The following is a 21,715-nucleotide window of genomic DNA, read 5'->3' on the forward strand; positions in this document are numbered from 1 at the left end:
TGCTCGGGGTGTAGGCAAATAAGTAAAGAAGCTTCTTACAATGTTTAGAGACGTTTAGGGTTTGCCTAGTAAGGATAAAAGGAATGGTTTGCAATTCTGTGTGCTTCCTGGTTACAGGAGAGTCTGGTGGCGAGTGACTTACTTCGTGACAGGAACATTGAAAACATAAGAGCACTTCAGCAGGGATACTGACCCATTAATAAGGAAAATAGTCACATGTGCAATACTATGGATTCTTTTTTTGCTTACTTTATCCTGGTGAGCAAAACGCAGCTTACAATGAAGAATCTCTAACGTTGCATGTATATTCATTTGCCTAGTTAATGTTTCAGTATCCCTACTACAGTGCTCCTCTTTGTTTTCATGTTCGTATTTATTTATCTAAGATCTTTTTAAAAATTAGCCAATATGCTGGTTCCAGCGACACTGCTCAGGAGTTTGTTCCGCTCATTCACAACTATGTATACTGGTAAATCATTTTCTTTTAAACACAAATAACCCACACATAGAAGAGAGGAGCTTACGACGACGTTTCGGTCCGACTTGGACCATTTACAAAGTCAGTGTGACTTTGTAAATGGTCCAAGTCGGAGTGAAACGTCGTCGTCAGCTCCTCTCTTCTATGTGTGAGTTATCTGTGTATTGCTCCAGTCACGGTATTGTGCCTTTTTTGTCATTTTCTTTTATACTTTCTTTCTAAATCTAAATTTATCCAACTTTATTATATTGCTGCAAATTCTACCATGGTTATAAATTTTCTGTCTTATCTACGTCCCTGTATTTTCTATTTGTGCACCTCAGTTATGTCTCCCTTGATTCTACGAATTCCAAAGGATGTGCATTCGTAGGAAACATTTCCGATACAGTAGATTAACTGCGTCATCCTTACTCAGTGTGTCTATGTTCATTCTGAATAATATATTCTAATTGTCCTGCATAATCAAAATTAGATTTTAATAACGATATATAGATTTGTTATATACTACCTAGACCTTTAATTTACGTATTGATGCTTTATATACCCAGAGAATGTCCTGAAGAATTTTATGCTTTGTAAATTAATTACTATAAATCTTTAGCTCAAAATGAATGAGAGTCGAGTTATCAGTGTAGTATCATTATCCACTTTTGTAAGATAATTGTTTATCTCTCATTCAGAAGAATACGTGACGCAACTAGGAGTCACCGCTAGGAGGGGTAGAGTTGTCTCTCACACACGCCTCCGCTCTATTATGTAAAGCTACGTATTTCCTAATTTATTGTTCCATCCAAGTGTTGTTTAATACTGAATGGCAACCTAGAATTACATTATCAATATGACGCAGATCTTTGTGTGACGTGATGTTCGTTATAATGAGCTTGGAGTATGTGGACACAGGAAATGTGGAAAGGAAGTGTGTTGATACCAGGCCAGACGGATGAGCCCAAGATTCAGTGTTACCCTCGCTGCCTTCAATGGATGCTGCCTACACTCCTGCTACGTATAAAGGATGTTAGGGGTTAAATTCGTTTCTCTGAGGGTTGTGTCAACAGACGTCATCCAGTGCTGGGAGGATATGCCTTCCACGTAAGCGCTATAGTTACTCCGCTTGGTTGATGACGGACGGTGCCTACAGCTGAGTGCTTTCTAAATCTTGGTTATAACTACATGATGCAGCCCACACTGGTCTGCCTTCTCAGCGTGCTCTGCTGGGCAGCCGCATCCTCGCCTCCACCTACAACAGGTATGATTCACGAAATCGTAATAACACAACTGCAGAAAAATCACGGAAGGGGTATGACTTGACCCCATGGCAGGTGAATCCACTGACCTATGTGTATTAGGACTCATTTGCCATGGGTTCAAGTCTCACCCGTTCCGTGTTTTTTTTTTTTTCTGTAACAGATGACTATTCCAACACCTTCCATTTACTCTCTCGCGACACCTACAAACATAAGAACATAGGATAGATGGTAGGAATTCTATGTGTGTATCAATAATTCATATCTGTAACGTTTGGGTATTATATACAGGCTACGTTTCACTCGCCGGAGAGGCTTGATGAAACTCCAGGGTAGCGAAACGAAGCTTAAATAAAATGTATAAATGGTGCAAATGTGCCCATTTATACAAGACAGAGGAGCAGTGCAGCGGTAACTGCAGCTCCATGTGGACAGGTGCTACCCTCACCCAGCCTTCCCATCATACACAACCAAGGCATCATACGAAATTCTCTGCAAAAAAACAAAAAAATACAATTAGAGACGAAAGTGAACAACGTTAATGTCTGTGTTTACATCATAAAGATCCAGGAGGGACCGTAAGGTCGTCAAGTTTCTTCTTAAACTGATGTATTAGTTTAGAATGAGGTTCATTTGTCGTCACTAGAAGTTAGATTGAAGAAGTTCCAAAGTTAATCTAGGAATCTGCAAAGCTTTGCAGTAACAGCCTGGTTGATCAGGCCCTGATCTACCGGGAGGCCTGGTCAAGGGCTGGTCCGTGGAGGCGTTGACCCTCGGAATGAACTCCAGGTAGACTACACAAATAACCCGCACATAGGAGACAGGAGGAGCTTACGACGTTTCAGTTCGACTTATACCATTTACCAAGTCACAATGTGACGTCGTCGTAAGCTCCTCCTCTCTCCTATGTGCGGATTATTTGTGTATTGTTCCAGCCACGGTATTATGTAATTTTGTTTTTTATGGACCTCTAGGTAGACTCCAGGTAAACAAACATCATAGTAACTCAGCGTCGCACTGTTCAGAGTTGAGGTGCAGGAAGAATATGAGTCACAGTACCGTGGCTGCAGCATTTCACATCTAATCCACACACTAGAAATACAGAAGTTTGGGTCCGTCTTGAAATTATTACTCGAGATGGCTCAGGATGGACTGAAACACCGTCCAGTGTTAGTTCCCAAACTATGGGTTACTTTCGAATTGAGCCGTAATGGCGGTGTATTGACGAAGCCAGAATGTAGTCAATATCTGAAAGTTTATTTTCACTGGTCAACAATTTCTGAAAAATTGTATGCTTCTTAAATGAGATTAGTTAATTCTTATGTATATTAAGGCCTGAATCCAAATATCACCTTGAAAAATGCTTATTGGCTATAGGTTTAAAGATACGAGACATGTAATATTTGATTATTTTATTATAACGTACAATATGTGTCAGTACGTTTTAAACTCTAATCCGTACCTATTCTCTGCCTTTTTGCTTGACGCTTGTAGTGGGCTGAAGAACCGTCTCTTACCAATGTCCAGCAATAATCTGCAAGCATTCTTGTGCCCTATTTGCCCTGGTACCATTTTTTCATGGTTGAAATATTAGTGAAACCTTTCACCATGTTCGTCACTAAGTGCCCACAGTTGACTGGAAAAAAAAGTCTGAATGTGAATCCAAAGAGTGGATTTTACGTAACATTTTACATCCCATGTTCTTGTAAGCCTTGATAAGATTTTCCACAAATTCTTCATAGTTGTTTTCCCTTCTGTTTCCGAGAAATCCCTTCGCCACTAACTTGAATGCTTCCCAAGCAACTTTCTCCTCCCCATGAAGGCCTGATTCAAAGTCACCATCTTTAAGAAGCTCTCGAATCTGAAGACCATTGAAGACTCCCTCTCTTATCTTAGCGTCGCTCAGTGAGGGGAATTTTGATGTTAAATCTGGATTATCTGGAGAAAGTTTCGGGGGTCAACGCCCCCGCGGCCCGGTCTGTGACCAGGCCTCCTGGTGGATCAGCCCCTGATCAACCAGGCTGTTGCTGCTGGCTGCACGCAAACCAACGTACGAGCCACAGCCCGGCTGATCAGGAACTGACTTTAGGTGATTGTCCAGTGCCAGCTTGAAGACTGCCAGGGGTCTGTTGGTAATCCCCCTTACGTATGCTGGGAGGCAGTTGAACAGTCTCGGGCCCCTGACACTTATTGTATGGTCTCTTAACGTGCTAGTGACACCCCTGCTTTTCATTGGGGGGATGGTGCATCGTCTGCCAAGTCTTTTGCTTTCGTAGTGAGTGATTTTCGTGTGCAAGTTCGGTACTAGTCCCTCTAGGATTTTCCAGGTGTATATAATCATGTATCTCTCCCTCCTGCGTTCCAGGGAATACAGGTTTAGAAACCTCAAGCGCTCCCAGTAATTGAGGTGTTTTATCTCCGTTATGCGGGCCGTGAAAGTTCTCTGTACATTTTCTAGGTCGGCAATTTCACCTGCCTTGAAAGGTGCTGTTAGAGTGCAGCAATATTCCAGCCTAGATAGAACAAGTGACCTGAAGAGTGTCATCATGGGCTTGGCCTCCCTAGTTTTGAAGGTTCTCATTATCCATCCTGTCATTTTTCTAGCAGATGCGATTGATACAATGTTATGGTCCTTGAAGGTGAGATCCTCCGACATAATCACTCCCAGGTCTTTGACGTTGGTGTTTCGCTCTATTTTGTGGCCAGAATTTGTTTTGTACTCTGATGAAGATTTAATTTCCTCATGTTTACCATATCTGAGTAATTGAAATTTCTCATCGTTGAACTTCATATTGTTTTCCGCAGCCCACTGAAAGATTTGGTTGATGTCCGCCTGGAGCCTTGCAGTGTCTGCAATGGAAGACACTGTCATGCAGATTCGGGTGTCATCTGCAAAGGAAGACACGGTGCTGTGGCTGACATCCTTGTCTATGTCGGATATGAGGATGAGGAACAAGATGGGAGCTAGTACTGTGCCTTGTGGAACAGAACTTTTCACCGTAGCTGCCTCGGACTTTACTCTGTTGACGACTACTCTCTGTGTTCTGTTAGTGAGGAAATTATAGATCCATCGACCGACTTTTCCTGTTATTCCTTTAGCACGCATTTTGTGCGCTATTACGCCATGGTCACACTTGTCGAAGGCTTTTGCAAAGTCTGTATATATTACATCTGCATTCTTTTTGTCTTCTAGTGCATTTAGGACCTTGTCGTAGTGATCCAATAGTTGAGACAGACAGGAGCGACCTGTTCTAAACCCATGTTGCCCTGGGTTGTGTAACTGATGGGTTTCTAGATGGGTGGTGATCTTGCTTCTTAGGACCCTTTCAAAGATTTTTATGATATGGGATGTTAGTGCTATTGGTCTGTAGTTCTTTGCTATTGCTTTACTGCCCCCTTTGTGGAGTGGGGCTATGTCTGTTGTTTTTAGTAACTGAGGGACGACCCCCGTGTCCATGCTCCCTCTCCATAGGATGGAAAAGGCTCGTGATAGGGGCTTCTTGCAGTTCTTGATGAACACAGAGTTCCATGAGTCTGGCCCTGGGGCAGAGTGCATGGGCATGTCATTTATCGCCTGTTCGAAGTCATTTGGCGTCAGGATAACATCGGATAGGCTTGTGTTAATCAAATTTTGTGGCTCTCTCATAAAAAATTCATTTTGATCTTCGACTCTCAGTCTGGTTAGCGGCTTGCTAAAAACTGAGTCATATTGGTACTTGAGTAGCTCACTCATTTCCTTGCTGTCATCTGTGTAGGACCCATCTTGTTTAAGTAGGGGTCCAATACTGGACGTTGTTCTCGATTTTGATTTGGCATAGGAGAAGAAATACTTTGGGTTTCTTTCGATTTCATTTATGGCTTTTAGTTCTTCCCGCGATTCCTGACTCCTAAAGGATTCTTTTAGCTTAAGTTCGATGCTTGCTATTTCTCTGACCAGTGTCTCCCTACGCATTTCAGATATATTGACCTCTTTTAGCCGCTCTGTTATTCTTTTCCGTCGCCTGTAAAGGGAGCGCCTGTCTCTTTCTATTTTACATCTACTCCTCCTTTTTCTTAGAGGAATAAGCCTTGTGCATACATCGAGTGCCACCGAGTTAATCTGTTCTAGGCATAAGTTGGGGTCTGTGTTGCTTAGTGTATCTTCCCAGCTTATATCGGTTAGGACTTGGTTTACTTGGTCCCACTTTATGTTTTTGTTATTGAAGTTGAATTTGGTGAATGCTCCCTCATGACTAGTCTCATTTTGTCGGTCTGGGGCTCCACGCATACATGTCTGAACCTCAATTATGTTGTGATCTGAGTATATTGTTTTTGATATGGTGACATTTCTTATCAGATCATCATTGTTAGTGAAGATGAGGTCTAGTGTATTCTCCAGTCTAGTAGGCTCTATTATTTGCTGGTTTAAATTGAATTTTGTGCAGAGATTTAAAAGCTCGTGTGAGTGTGAGTTTTCATCAGAGCTGCCTCCTGGTGTTATTACTGCAACAATATTATTTGCTATATTCCTCCATTTTAGGTGCCTTAAGTTGAAATCCCCCAGGAGCAAGATGTTGGGTGCAGGAGCTGGAAGATTTTCCAGACAGTGGTCGATTTTTAACAGCTGTTCCTGGAATTGCTGGGATGTTGCATCCGGAGGCTTGTAGACTACCACAATGACTAGGTTTTGGTTTTCGACCTTTACTGCTAAAACTTCCACTACATCATTTGAGGCATTAAGCAGTTCTGTGCAAACAAGTGACTCTGATCAGATCCCTGACCAGATTTGTCCATTACTTTTACAGTTTTTCATGAGCCCCAGTTTTATGTGTAATGATGGTAGCAAAATTTTGTTTGGTTCAATGAGAGGTGGATGTTGAATATTTTTCATCCCAGACTCCAATGATTGACGAGGTGGCCAGTCTCTCCTGATGTAGTGGGAACCTCTTGCACGGCTGTCCAATTCACATAGAAAGCAGCAGTACTTGGTGTTTCCGCCCTGCAAGCCCATCACAAACGCAACAACCTTTAAGTCACCACAGAGCTGCTATTGATATTCATCATATTTCATGCATTGCAACATATGCTTTATATTCTCATAAGTTTCTTTCATATGTTGTACATATCCCACAGGAACTGATGGTATATTGTTGCCGTTATGCAGCAAGACATCTTGCAGACTCGTTTTTGATGAATCTATGAACAGCCTCCAGTGACTGGGTTCGTAGTCGATGCCAAGTGCTTCCATCAGATCATTAATATTGTTGCAGGCCACTAAATCACCTTCCATTACGAAGAAATCGTTGAACTGCTGCTGACGGTCACGAAATCTTGAAATCTTCACATCAGTTGCTAGGAGATTCCACTGGTGAAGACGAGAGCCTAGCAGCTCTGCCTTATTTTTGGGTAGCTGCAGATCCCTGACAAAGTCATGGAGTTCCCCTTTTTGTTATGATATGTGGCCTAGAGGAGTGTGCTTCATCAAAGTTTCGGTCATTCTGTACACCAGCACTGTCATACTTTTCACATGACTGGCACTGTCTTCCTCCTCACCACTTTCTTCATCTGACTCGAGGGATACCGAAGTTGGTGCATCAGGAACAGGTAGACCTTCTCCATGTGGAACTAGGCGAAGAGCTGATGGAATGTTTGGATATGCAATGGACCCCCTTTTTTTACTTTGATAAGCCCTTTTGTACTGGAGGAACCATGCAGAAATAACAATTGCCGGTGTGGTCTGTTGGCTCCCTCCATGTCATTGGCACAGCAGAAGGCATTCCTTTCGTCTTCCTGCTCAACCATTGGCGAAGGTTAGTAGCACAATTGCTGCAGCATATGTGTGGAGCTCAGTTCTTATCCTGGTCACCAATCTTGCATCCAAAATATAGATGATATGCCTTTCTAACATTAGCAATTATTCGGCTCTTCTGTGATGCAAAGGTCACTTCACCACAAATATATAGTAGAAGTTCTCTGATCTATTCACACAAGTACGAGGCATCTGAAAGAAGGAAACAAACAGTTAGAAGATAAACAGAGAATTTATTCATCAATTTATCATTATAATACAGAGTATGACAGCTAAGCAGAAGTATTTATATCGTTCAGTAGGAAAATAAAATTAATATAATATGCTTCACATACATAGCAATAGCCTGCTCAGTGAATATTTTTTAGATGTTTACAAAGTGTTTGGCTAAGAAAATCACATACCTTTCACCTCAGTATCTAAACTTGCACAACGCAGCCACTTTCTATGACTGCTGGAACAATAATGAAGATCAGTGAGACTGAGTGTGGTAAGAAACACTGCCACAAGCTTGTTGGAACCTGTTGTGACACGTTGGCTTAGCGCTTCTTTTTTGATTATAATAATTAATGTTGTGACACGTAGGTGTATATTGAGAAGTAGAGCTAACAAACAATTTTAACGATGATATTCATTATCAGTGACCTAAAATTAGCTGGAAATTGCTACTCTGGTCTCGGAAGCATTTTGGTTGTTGACTAGTGATTATCGGAACTATATACGTACTCAACAAACGGACTGTGCATGAGGGACATCAATCATCATATATAAATTAACCAACAACAGAATTATTGATTCACAGTTTATCCTGTGGGATATTTTGATACGAAAATCAACTGTGAATTCTGTTTACGTCATAACCGCCCAGTAAAAGTTAAAAGTATATTTTAACCAGTGTGGGATACAGAGCATCATGAGGCAGTCGGAGGAGAGATGAAGGCAGGACGACTAAGTGTGAATTATGTGTTTATTTGTTTAGGAGGAAAACCAAAACTTCTAGGGCAGGGTAGGTGCCTGAGCCAGAGCTTGCAGCTCACAAGACTGTCATTGCCAGTATCCCCCTTGGGGCGGGGATGGCAGACCAGAGAGGCCTAGCTTCTCCCTACGAGCCCCGTGAGGGCGGAGAATGTGGCTAGGCCTGGGGACAGTTGGTCCCGACGATGAGGGGGTACTTGTACCTTCTCTCATGGGAGACTTCGGTCTCAGACACTTCCTCGCCAGGGAGCCAAGGCCGGGCCACCACTTGGCAGAGGCCCGGGCCAGGAGAATACCGGCGAATCAACAAGAAGAACTTACAAATTAACTGAAGTTAATGTCAAAGTTTAAGAATCATCTTAAAACTCATGTTTGGACACCTATGTTTGCAGCAGCAGTGTTAAGTTCATCGATAATAAAGTCGGGACCATTCTGGGTAAAATATTTCTTGAGCAAAGGTAATTGGTTTTCAAAAAGTGAGGATTCCTATAATTAGAGGTACAACTCAAGGCCAGCCTAGTTGAACAGTGTAAAAAAAAAAAAGGCTATTGAGGTACAAGGTTAAGCTAGGACTCAGATCAACATGTGTTGGAGGAATGGAACACTTTGAAAGTGGAGGCAGTAAGTACGACAACCTTTAGATATATTTAAAAATAATATGATTACAAAAAGGATCATTACAGCTGTTGCTGATCAAGGATCATTACAGCTGCTGTTGATCAAGGATCATTACAGCTGTTGTTGATCAAGGATCATTACAGCTGCTGTTGATCAAGGATCATTACAGCTGCTGTTGATCAAGGATCATTACAGCCGCTGTTATCAAGGATCATTACAGCTGCTGTTGATCAAGGATCATTACTGTTGCTGATAATCAGTGTTCATTACAACTGATGTTACTCATTACTTTACGTTACGGTACGTAATTATTTAGTAGTACTGATAAGTTATCTATTGTAATCGTATGACTCACTGGCAGTGTTTGTGACTCACTGGCAGTGTTTGTGACTCACTGGCAGTGTTTGTGACTCACTGGCAGTGTTTGTGACTCACTGGCAGTGTTTGTGACTCACTGGCAGTGTTTGTGTCTCACTGGCAGTGTTTGTGACTCACTGGCAGTGTTTGTGACTCACTGGCAGTGTTTGTGACTCACTGGCAGTGTTTGTGACTCACTGGCAGTGTTTGTGACTCACTGGCAGTGTTAGTGTCTCACTGGCAGTGTTTGTGAGTGACTCACTGGCAGTGTTTATGACTGACTCACTATTACAAAAAAACGATATCTATAAGTATAGACATCTCCAGATAATATTAGCAAGTCTTCCCCTCTAACATTCAGACTGTTTCTGGTTTTTGTAACAAGTCGGATTAAGATCATGTCTAGTTATCCCTTGTATTGAGCAAATATTATTAGTGTTTTAGGATTACAGTTATATTTTAATAATCCAACGTAATTAAAACAGATGTTTATTAAAGTTGTCTAGGTGGACGAAATTAAAGCAAATAAATTTGATATAATTTAGGATATAAGCTCCTACACATCTCTTGTAGTGCAAAGTTAAATTATTTATATAGTAGTAGAGCGCTAAAGGCATATATCGTAACAGTACGACTCTTAAGTACCGTCTGGTACGTTATCATCAACTGCAAAAATAATACGAGCATATACAAGCGTGTGTTGTGAATGTGTGCTTGTGTGCTCCGAGTGCTCGTTAAGTCTCAGTAAGACTCGACTTGAACTTTAAAAGTGACTGACACTAGTTCACAAATAGTCTATCTTCTTGACCAACAAGGCAATCAAAACAGCTTACTTGAACAATTTGACGAATCATTCGCCAACAGCAATAATGTAACAAGCAGCAGCACAGCGTCAGGAACAAGAAAACAAAATAACGACCCTAACTGGGGACCATCACCAGATCCTCCATAAAATCATAAAACTCCCTTAATACTGAATCTAAGTTCAGCATAACCAAATCCCCGACTACGACGGTGCGTAGATGCCACACAAAATAGGTCAGAAGCTTTAGCTTGGGACCTGGACTGACTTAGAGTATCAGTACTACACTCAACCTCAGTAAAACGTCAAAAATCACTAATTCTGAACTAAGCTCTGTGAACAGAGTTACACAGATACAAGAAGTATGTTTTGACTCACCAGCGAACCCATACTCTACCAAAACAGAGTCTAAATAACGAACAAACAGCCAGAGACAAGATCTCTAGAGAGATGGAGAGAGAGAGAGAGGTGCTGGTCGAGCGATGACCAACTGTGGAGAGAGAACGATTTCTTGACAACAGGCCTCACATCAGGTGAGATTACGTGAGTCACCGGTGCTACTCCAGCGAGGTGCAATGTACAGCCTGACACAAACAAGTGAGCGGTAGTTAGCAAGGTAGTTTGCGAGGGCGAACAGCCAATCACAACTCTTCAACAGCGAGCACAGTGAGAAGTGTAATATGTTACATCCTACCTACATACATAGCTAATATAATAAGTCAAATAATAATATAAGGCAAGATATTTTTATTTTAGCTATTAATGACAATATCGGCAATATAAAATTATATGAAAAGGTAAATATATACACTATAAACAGTGGCCCCATTCAGGGGGCACAATACTCACTGGCAGTGTTTGTGACTCACTGGCAGTGTTTGTATGTGGCTTATTGACAGTGTTTGTGAGTTGCTGGCAGTACTTGTGAGTGACTTACTGGCAGTGTTTGTGAGTGACTCACTGGCAGTGTTTGTATGTGGCTTATTGGTAGTGTTTGTGAGTTGCTGGCAGTGTTTGTGACTCACTGGCAGTACTTGCGAGTGGCTTACTGGCATTGTTTGTGAGTTACTGGCAGGATTTATGAGTGATTCATTGGTAGTGTTTGTGAGTCACTGGCAGTGTTGGTCAGTGGCTCACTGGCAGTGTTTGTGAGTTACTGGCAGTGTTTGTGAGTTACTCACAGTGTTTGTGAGTTACTCACTGGCAGTGTTTGTGAGTTACTCACTGGCAGTGTTTGTGAGTTACTCACTGGCAGGATTTGTGACTCGCTGGTAGTGTTTATGAGTGACTCAATGGCAGTGTTTTGAGAAAGATCTGAGTGGAGTTCTGGTGACGACATTATCTGCGCTTGTGTAACCTTACGGAAGGGGTTGTATGTGTGTGTACTCACCTAATTGTGGTTGAGTGGGTCGATTCAAAGCTCCTGGCCCAGCCTCTTCATTGGTCGCCACTAGGTCCACCTTCTCTCTCTCTCCCTGCTCCGTGAGCTTTATCATACCTCTTCTTAAAACTATGTATGGATCATGCCTCCACTACATCATTTCCAAGACTATTCCACCCCCTGACAACTCTGTGACTGAAAAAATACTTCCTAACATCCCTGTGATTCACCCGAGTCTTCAACTTCCAACTGTGACCCCTTGTTGCTGAGTCCCATCTCTGGAACATCCTATCTCTGTCCACCTTGTCGATTCCTCTCAGTATTTTATATGTCGTTATCATATAATCCCTACCTCTCCTGTCCTCCAGTGTCGTCAGCTCGATTTTCCTTAACCTCTCCTCGTAGGACATGCCCCTTAGCTCCGGGAGTAGTCTTGATACAAACCTTTGCACTTTGTCTAGTTACCTTACGTGCTTGGAGAGAGCACAACTTTGTAGTACCCACAGTCATTGGACAGGCTTCAAACACCTTTTATTGTACAGCAATAAAGGAATGGAACAGACTACCCGCACATGTCAAAGCCAGTCATAGCATGAACCAGTTCAAGAAGAGTGCCAAAAGGTGTCTGATGAATGTAGCTACAGAATGGGAGGGGAATGATTTTCTATTTTTTAGCTAACATACGTGTAAATTTTACCTTATTCCTAGTAATGACCCTCGTATTGTAGATAGTCTTAATGACCTTGGTGTAGTAGATAGTCTTTTTAGTATGATAATAAGATGTTATCTTCATTGCAGAATAATAAGAAAATATTATAACCTTTATATTATAATAATAAGGTAAAAGGACCCCAATGGAAATAAGTCACTCTGTCTGACTTTTTTGGGTTATCCCAGGTTCTCTACACATATGCTGCTATGTATGATAATTCTATGTAACTGTATTTGTGTATACCTGAATAAACTTACTTACTTACTTACTTGGTTAGGTGTGGATTCCAAAGTGGTGCTGTATACTCTATTATAGGCCTAACGTACACGGTGTACAGGATCCTGAACGATTCCTTATTGAGATCTCTGGATGCTGTTCTTAGGTTTGCTAGGCGCCCATATGCTGCAGCAGTTAATTGGTTGATGTGCGCGTCAGATGTGCCCGGTGTTATACTCACCCCAAGATCTTTTTCTTTGAGTGAGGTTTGTAGTCTTTGGCCCCCATAGACTGTACTCCGTCTGCGGTTTTCTTTGCCCTTCCCCAATCTTCATGACTTTGCACTTGGTGGAGTTCAACTTCAGGGGACAGTTGCTGGACCAGGCCTGCAGCCTGTCCAGATCTCTTTGTAGTTCTGCCTGGTCCTCGTCCGTTTGAATTCTTTTCATTAACTTCACATCATCTGCAGACAGGGACACTTCTGAGTCTATTTCTTCCGTCATGTCGTTCACAAATACCAAAAACAGCACCGGTCCTAGGACTGACCCCTGTGGCACCCTGCTCGTCACAAGCGCCCACTCTGACACATCGCCACGTACAATGACTCGCTGTTGTCTTCCTGGCAGGTATTCCCTGATCCATTGCAGTGCCTTCCCTGTTATCCCTGACTGGTCCTCCAGTTTCTGCACTAATCTCTTGTGGGGAACTGTGTCAAACGCCTTCTTACAGTCCAAGTGTTAGGTGGGCGCGTGTATGTGTACTCACCTAATTGTACTCACCTAATTGTGGTTGCAGGGGTCAATTCTTAACTCCTGGCCCTGCCTCTTCGTATGTGTGTGTGTGTGTGTGTGTGTGTGTGTGTGTGTGTGTGTGTGTGTGTGTGTGTGTGTGTGTGTGTGTGTGTGTGTGTGAGTGTGTGTGTACTCACCTAATTGTGGTTGCAGGGGTCGAGACTCAGCTCCTGGCCCCGCCTCTTCACTGAGTGCTACTAGGTCCTCTCCCTGCTCCATGAGCTTTATCATACCTCATCTTAAAGCTAGGTATGGTTCCTGCCTCCACTACCTCACTTGCTAGGCTATTCCACTTCCTGACTACTCTATAACTGAAGAAATACTTCCTAACATCCCTTTGACTCATCTGAGTCTTCAACTTCCAATTGTGATCCCTTGTTCCTGTGTCCCCTCCCTGGAACATCCTGTCTCTCTCCACCTTGCCTATTCCACGCAGTATTTTCTATGTCGTTATCATGTCTCCCCTAACTCTCCTGTCCTCCAGTGTCGTCAGGCCGGTTTCCCTTAAGCTTTCTTCGTAGGACATTCCCCTTAGCTCTGGAACTAACTTTGTCGCAAACCTTTGCACTTTTTCTAATTTTTTGACGTGCTTGATCAAGTGCGGGTTCCAAAGAGGTGCTGCATACTCCAGTATGGGCCTGATGTACATGGTGTACACTATCTTGAACGATTCCTTACTAAGGTATCGGAACGCTATTCTCAGGTTTGCCAGGCGCCCATATGCTGCAGCAGTTATCTGGTTGATGTGTGCTGTGTTATCTGGTTGATGTGTATGTACTCATCTATTTGTACTCACCTAATTGTGGTTGCAAGGTCGAGACTCAGCTCTTGGCCCTGCCTTTTCACTGATCGCTACTAGGTCCTCTCTCTCTCTGCTTCATGAGCTTTGTCATTCCTCGTCTTAAAGTTAGGTATGGTTCCTGCCTCCACTACCTCACTTGCTAGGCTATTCCACTTCCTGACAACTCTGTGACTGAAGAAGTACTTCCTAACATCCCTGTGACTCGTCTGAGTCTTCAGCTTCCAATAATGACCCCTTGTTTCTGTGTCCCCTCTCTGGAACATCCTGTCTCTGTCCACCTTGTCTATTCCACGCATTATTTTGTATGTTGTTATCATGTCTCCCCTGACCCTCCTGTCCCCCAGTGTCGTCAGGCCGATTGCTCTCAACCTTTCTTCATAGGACATTACCCTGAGCTCCGGAACTAGCCTGGTTGCAAACCTTTGTACTTTCTCTAATTTCTTGACATGCTTGACCAGGTGTGGGTTCCAAACTGGTGCTACATACTCCAGTATGGGCCTGACGTACACAGTGTACAGTGTCTTGAACGATTCCTTACTAAGGTATCGGAATGCTATTCTCAGGTTTGCCAGGCGCCCATATACTGCAGCCGTTATCTGGTTGATGTGTGCCTCCGGAGACGTGCTCGGTGTTATGGTCACCCCAAAATCTTTCTCCTTGAGTGAGGTTTGCAGCCTTTGTCCACCTAGCCTATACTCTGTCTGCGGTCTTCTTTGCCCTTCTCCAGTCTTCATGACTGTGCATTTGGCAGGGTTGAAATCGAGAAGCCAGTTGCTGGACCATGTGTCCAGCCTATTCAGGTCTCTTTGTAGTCCTATCTGATCCTCATCTAATAAAATCCTTCTCATTAGCTTGACATCATCTGCGAACAGGGACACTTCAGAGTCTATCCCTTCCATCATGTCATTCACATATATCAAAAATAGCACTGGTCCTAGGACTGACCCCTGTGGTACCCCGCTCGTCACAGGCGCCCACTGTGATACCTCATCACGTACTATGACCCGTTGTTGCCTCCCTGTCAGGTATTCTCTGATCCATTGCAGTGCCCTTCCTGTTATACGTGCCTGATCCTCCAACTTCTGCACTAATTCTTGTGAGGAACTGTGTCGAAGGCCTTCCTGCAGTCCAGGAAAATGCAATCAACCCACCCCTCTCTCTCGTTTCTTACTTCTGTTACCTTGTCATAAAACTCCAGACACAGGATCTGCCTTACATGAATCTGTGCTGGTTGTTTTTTATAATCGTGTTTCATTCCAGGTGCTCCACCACTCTCCTCCTGATAATCTTCTCCATGACTTTGCGTACTATACACGTCAGTGACACAGGTCTGTAGTTTAGTGCCTCGTTTGTGTCTCCTTTCTTAAAAATGAGGACTACATTTGCCGTCTTCCATACCTCAGGTAGTTGCCCAGTTTCAGGGGATGTATTGAAGATTGTGGTTAGTGGCATGCACAGCGGCCCTGCTCCTTCTCTAAGGACCCACGGGGAGATGTTGTCCGGATCCCCCCGTCTTTGAGGTATCGAGGTAACTTAGCAGACTCTGCACCTCCTCCTCCGTTGTTTGTAAGTCATCCAGCACCTGTTGGTATGTTCCCTGTTGGTGTTCCCCTCTGTGCTGTCTTCTCGGAGCCATTCCTGTCTCTACTGTAAATACTTCCTTAAATCTCATGTTGAGCTCCTTGCATACCTCGTGATCGTTACTTGTGAGTTCCCCCACCTTCTTTCCTCAGCCTGATCACCTGGTCTTTGACAGTTGTCTTCCTCCTGATGTGGCTGTACAGCAGTTTCGAGTCTGACTTGACTTTCGAGGCTATGTTATTTTCATACTGTTGCTGGGCCTCCCTCCTTACCTGTGTATATTCGTTCCTGGCTCTTCGACTAATCTCCTTATTTTCCTGTGTTCTTCACCTTCTGTACTTTTTCCATGCTCTATTGCACTTGGTTTTTGCCTCCTTACACCGTCGGGTAAACCAAGGGCTCGTTCTGGTCTTCCCATTGTTTCTGTTGCCCTTGGGAACAAACCTTTCCTCTGCCTGCTTACAATTTGTTGTTACGAATTCCATCATTTCATTTACCGACTTTCCTACCAGTTTTCTGTTGCACTGAGCCTCTTGCAGGAAGTTCCTTAAACCTATGTAGTCCACCCGTTTATAGTCTGGCTTTTCCCTTTCGTCTCCTGTTACCCTCTCCACGTGCAGCTCTATCATGTATTCAAAGCACAGAACCACGTGGTCACTAGCTCCTAGGGGTCTCTCATATGTGATGTCCTCAATGTCTGAACTGCTCAGGGTGAACACAAGGTCCAGTCTTGCTGGTTCATCCTCCCCTCTCTCTCTGGTAGTATCCTTAACATGTTGATGCATGAGGTCTTCCAGTACCACATCCATCATCTTGGCTCTCCATGTTTCGGGACCCCCGTGTGGTTCCAGGTTTTCCCAACTGATCTCCCTGTGATTGAAATCGCTCATAGCTAGTAACTTTGCTCTGCTCGAGTGAGCTCTTCTTGCCACCTCAGCCAGTGTGTCCACCATCGCTCTGTGTGTGTGTACTCACCTAGTTGTGGTTGCGGGGATCGAGTCACAGCTCCTGTGTGTGTGTGTGTGTGTTCTTGGTATATATATGTGTGTGTGTGTGTGTGTGTGTGCTTTCACTGATGCATATTGGTCTATGATGTCCTGGAATTCAGTTTCTTCTCTTTCTACACGCAGGAGATCAAGATCACAGAGTCTGCCTTGACCCATGGAAGATCTCAAATACGAAAGTATTAGTTTTAACTTGCTGAATGATCTCTCACAGTTGGCGATGGAAACTGCGATGGTTAACATTATCTGAACAGTAATGCGAAGACTGGGGAAGACGCTTTCATCTTCATACTGAACAATAAATTCGAGAAGTTCTTCAAGTCTTGATATTTTCATGCTGGATCGACTTGATAGCAACATTCTGACTTTAACAGAAATTGTTCAGTGGCGCCTTCCTTCAAGTTGCGCCCAGGGCACGTGTCATACTTGACATACCTTAGGGACGCCACTGTGTACATACGCTTGTAGCTACTTATGTGGTCCAGCTTCTTGCCTTCCTCACCAGGTGGCTCACTCCCGGACATCTCTGTGCTACACTCTCATCTGTGCCTTCCATCTGTCTCACCTTCTAGATTCTTGCCTTAAACTCTGTTCTTACAAAGTCTTCTTTGTACTTTGTCCCAGTACTGTTATTGTTGTACCATCCTCTTTATCCTCGTCCATTATATCTCGTCATCCACTACGCTCGCTCTTCCCAGTTATTTTGTTCCATCGTTATAATTCCTTGTATATTATCCTTGCCTGCTCTTCCAGTTTATGAACCAGCCTCTGGTGTGACTTTCCAGTGGTTTTTAAGACGGCAAAAATGATTTCCATTGCAAAACCCATTAAGGACATCCATAAACCAGAGAACTATAGACCTATCTCATTGTTCGAAGTCACGGGTAAAGTCCTAGAGAATATCGTTTCCAACAGATTAAACTATTACATGGAGCACAATCATCTTTTCACTGAGAAACAGTTTGGATTTTGGACTCACAAAGGGATACAACATGCTATAAATATAATTTTCGATGCTGTTGACAGCCTGAGGAAACAGGGCAACCTTGCCCTAATTGCCACCAGGGATGTACACAAAGTTTTTGACAGCTTGTGGCATGATGGACTCGTCTTTAAACTAGTCGACCTACCTAACCACAACTGGACCTTTCTCAGATTTATATACTACCTCCTATCAAATAGACAAATCATCCCTACCTTTAATGGTAAGTCGGCAGAGCCTTTAACACCGACAGCTGGAGTACCACAAGCCCGTTACTATTCAACATATATGTAAACGATCTCTCTCAGCCCGAGTTCAATGATACGATTATCACCCAATTTGCTGATGATATTATCCATGTAGTATCGTCCACCCCCGTAACGGGAAAATATAAGTATGAGAGGGTAATTGGAAAAATGAATACTGAACTACGAAGTACAGAGAACTGGGAGAAGAAATGGAGAATCACGACCAACCCAGACAAAGTCCTTATCAGCACAATCGGATGTTTTGCAACAACCGTAGAAGACAAGGGTGGTATCTCCATCCTATAGTAATTAGAAACCCCAACAGGATCCTGAGATAAATTACTCCACTCCACATCTCATGCCACTACCTGGAGTCTACCTGGAGGGTATTCCGGGGATCAACGCCCCCGCGGCCTGGTCTATGACCAGGCCTCCTGGTGGATTAGGGTCTGATCAATGAGGCTGTTACTGCTGGCCGCACGTAGTCCGACGTACGAACCACAGCCCGGCTGATCCGGCACTGACTTTAGCCATCTGTCCAGCTCCCTCTTGAAGACAACCAGGGGTCTATTGGCAATTCCCCTTATCGCTGGTGGGAGGCTATTGAACAGTCTTGAGCCCCAGACACTTACTGTGTTTTCTCTTAGTGTACTAATGGCGCCTCTACTTTTCACTGGGGGTATGGTGCATCGCCTGCCAAGTCTTTTGCTTTTGTAGGGAGTGATTTTTGTGTGCAGATTAGGGACCAGTCCCTCCAGGATCTTCCAGGTGTAGATTATGATATATCTCTCTCGCCTGCGCTCCAGTGAGTACAAGTCAAGTGCTTCCAAGCGTTCCCAGTACTTAAGGCGTTTGATGGAACTGATATGTGCAGCAAAAGTTCTCTGTACATTCTTTAGATGTGCAATTTCACCTACCTTGAATGGAAATGTTAATGTACAGCAGTATTCCAGCCTAGAGAGAACAAGTGATTTAAAAAGGATCATCATTGGCTTAGCATCTCTTGTCTTGAATGTTCTCATTATCCATCCTATCATTTTCCTCGCAGATGTGATAGTGGCATTGTTGTGATCCTTGAAAGTGAGATCCTCAGACATTACCACTCCCAGGTCCTTCACATTACTTTTCCGTTCTACTGTGTGACTAGAGTTTGTAGTAAAAAGATAAATTAAGCCTCAACAATATACAGGTTTCATCAAGTCTCATCCCACATCAAAAAACACATATACAGGATGATGATAAGACCTATGCTAGAATATCCATGTGTACACATGTCATTAACAACTAAACCAACATGTTGCAGTTACAGCGAGTCCAGAATATAGCACTTAGCTTCATCACAGGCACCAGGAGGAGAGACAGAATCAGAATAGCAGATCTGCACACCCACCAGGATATAGATGCTATGAATGTAAGGCTTGATAAACTAAAGAAGAGACAACTATACGCCATGCAAGAACTATATATACCAGACAGAGAAAATCCTCCCTATTTTGTAAATGCCACCGACTACATAATCAACGCACCTCCCCACAGAACACAAAGAATGACCCTCCAACAGAGAGTCCAAAGATTCATACACAAGGATGATTTCCAGAAACCTAAGATTCTGGGCGACCTCCCAGATGTAGAAGAATGGGTAACACCGGAACTCTTTTATGTCAATAAAGGTAATTCCACGCCAATTTATGGAGACTTCTCTTATTACTTATCAACTATTACATCTAACCATGTGACATCGGCAAACTTATTATTGTTGGACACCACCTCTGAAGAAGCTGAGTCGGCCATTATCTCCGGGTAGCAGCCGACGTACCTCATTCCTTGTTAACGTCATTGCCAGCCTACGTCCCGCACTTGCAAATAGCAAATAATCATCCAATTATGCATTTGTTATAAATGTGTGAACTTGATGGGTAAAAGTCATACGCCATTCAATGAAATTGGTTTCATTAATTACTCTACACACTTACGTATACATTATTAAAATACACCAAAGTGGTTAGGCCACTTACCTTTATTATCCCACCTAACCTCCCCCACCCACATCTTTCCTATATTTCCATCCTTAACCATCCTTCTTTCTTCCCCATCTTATCAAAGCTCTGGTCATACAAGTTCAAGTCCTCTGGTGTGCTACGCTTGAATTCAGGAAAATTCACACCGCCCATCACTTTCCTGATGTGCCAACCTTACTGTCAAAGAATTCAAGTCGATTCCTGGTACAGAATTTCCTGTTTATATATATATATATATATATATATATATATATATATATATATATATATATATATATATATATATATATATATGCAAAACAACCACTGTGAAAGAATAGTGAAATTCCAAGCGCTTTCGTGACTTCTCACATTATCGAAGAACTATAAGAACAATACATCAAAGGAAGGCATATAAAGGGTTGAGACCTTCATGTGCCTTCATATAAAAAATGAGGGTCACAGAAATCTTAGAGGGTCATACAACAATGTTAGAGCGTAACATAGTGTTAGAGGGTCACACCGTTGTATGACTCCTGTGGGTTTAGCGCTTGGTTCTGATTGTAATAATAATAGAGGGTCACACACCAATGATAGAGGCTCACTCAACAGTGTTAGAGGTTCACACTAGTGTTAGATGGTCATATAGTAGTGTTAGAGGGTCACACTAAGTGTTAGAGGGTCACACTAAGTGTTAGAGGGTCACACTAAGTGTTAGAGGGTCACACTAAGTGTTAGAGGGTCACACTAAGTGTTAGAGGGTCACACTAAGTGTTAGAGGGGTCACACTAACAGTGTTAGCTCTTAAGAGTTAATTTATTTAGCGGCTTCTTTGCTTCGTTCTTAGTGTTAATTCTTACTAGTTTTTACGAACACAGGTAAAGAATGTCCTGTGAGAGCTGGTCGTAATGGGAATGTGGAGCAAACAAAACTCAACACGAGACTATAATGTATATTTGCCTTCACCAGATTATATATACAAGTATGTACAATATGTACAGATAGAATAATAAGTGTACACCACAGTGACAGATGGCAAAGCAGAAGCCAGAATGAGTGCACCGTGCTCAACCAGCAGCTAGGCAAGTCTGTCAATGCTTACCACAAGTGAACCATGTTACTTCAGCTTTGGCGGGCTTGCCTGTGACTGGCCAGTGAACCAAGGTACTGATTTAACGACGGGTACCCTATTGATCATTAAACCCTTAGCACCTGGTTCGCTGGTTGGGAGGCAGCCTGTATTGGAGTGTGATATATGCCGAATAAATTGTAACATACTCTTTGCATGCCACACTAGTTTTTCCCGTTTGTTTTGAATTTCCTGAGATTTCTGTTTTCTACGACACTACTTAAATATACTGTACACTTTACATAGCTCTTTTGTTACCGTGTCATACAACTCTTGCAGATTAGGAAGATACGATTTGCCATCTTGAAAAGCTTGCTGATTGTTGTTCATGAATCTACTCATTTCCTGGTGCTCCGTAACTCTACATACTATGCATGTTGGTGACACTAGTCTGTAGTTCACTGTCACCTGTCTGTCCCATTTTTAATACTGGGACTACATTTGCTGTTTTCTAGATCTCTGGCAGCTTCCCTGTTTCAGTTTGTTGAAGTTCGCTGCTAATGGTTCACAAAGTTCCTTTGCTTCCTCTCACAGAATCCAAAGAGAGATGTTTTCTGTTCCCACTGCCGTCGATGTATCTAGTTCACTTAGTACTGTATTTTCTTTACCT

At 42.9% G+C, this 21,715-nt stretch overlaps 1 protein-coding gene across 1 annotated transcript in view; it reads left to right on the forward strand.

Annotated features, from left to right (window-relative positions):
* The first annotated feature begins 1,384 nt into the window (after positions 1-1,384).
* Positions 1,385-21,715, forward strand: part of LOC128698916 (uncharacterized) — a 98,118-nt gene continuing 77,787 nt past the window's right edge. The window contains exon 1 of the mRNA XM_070096777.1: positions 1,385-1,724. Coding sequence (XP_069952878.1) covers positions 1,649-1,724 — 76 coding nt within the window. The 5' untranslated portion in view covers positions 1,385-1,648. The remainder of the gene's footprint in view (positions 1,725-21,715) is intronic.

The sequence above is a fragment of the Cherax quadricarinatus genome, chromosome 55, assembly GCF_038502225.1.
Source record: "Cherax quadricarinatus isolate ZL_2023a chromosome 55, ASM3850222v1, whole genome shotgun sequence".
Classification (NCBI taxonomy): domain Eukaryota; kingdom Metazoa; phylum Arthropoda; class Malacostraca; order Decapoda; family Parastacidae; genus Cherax; species Cherax quadricarinatus.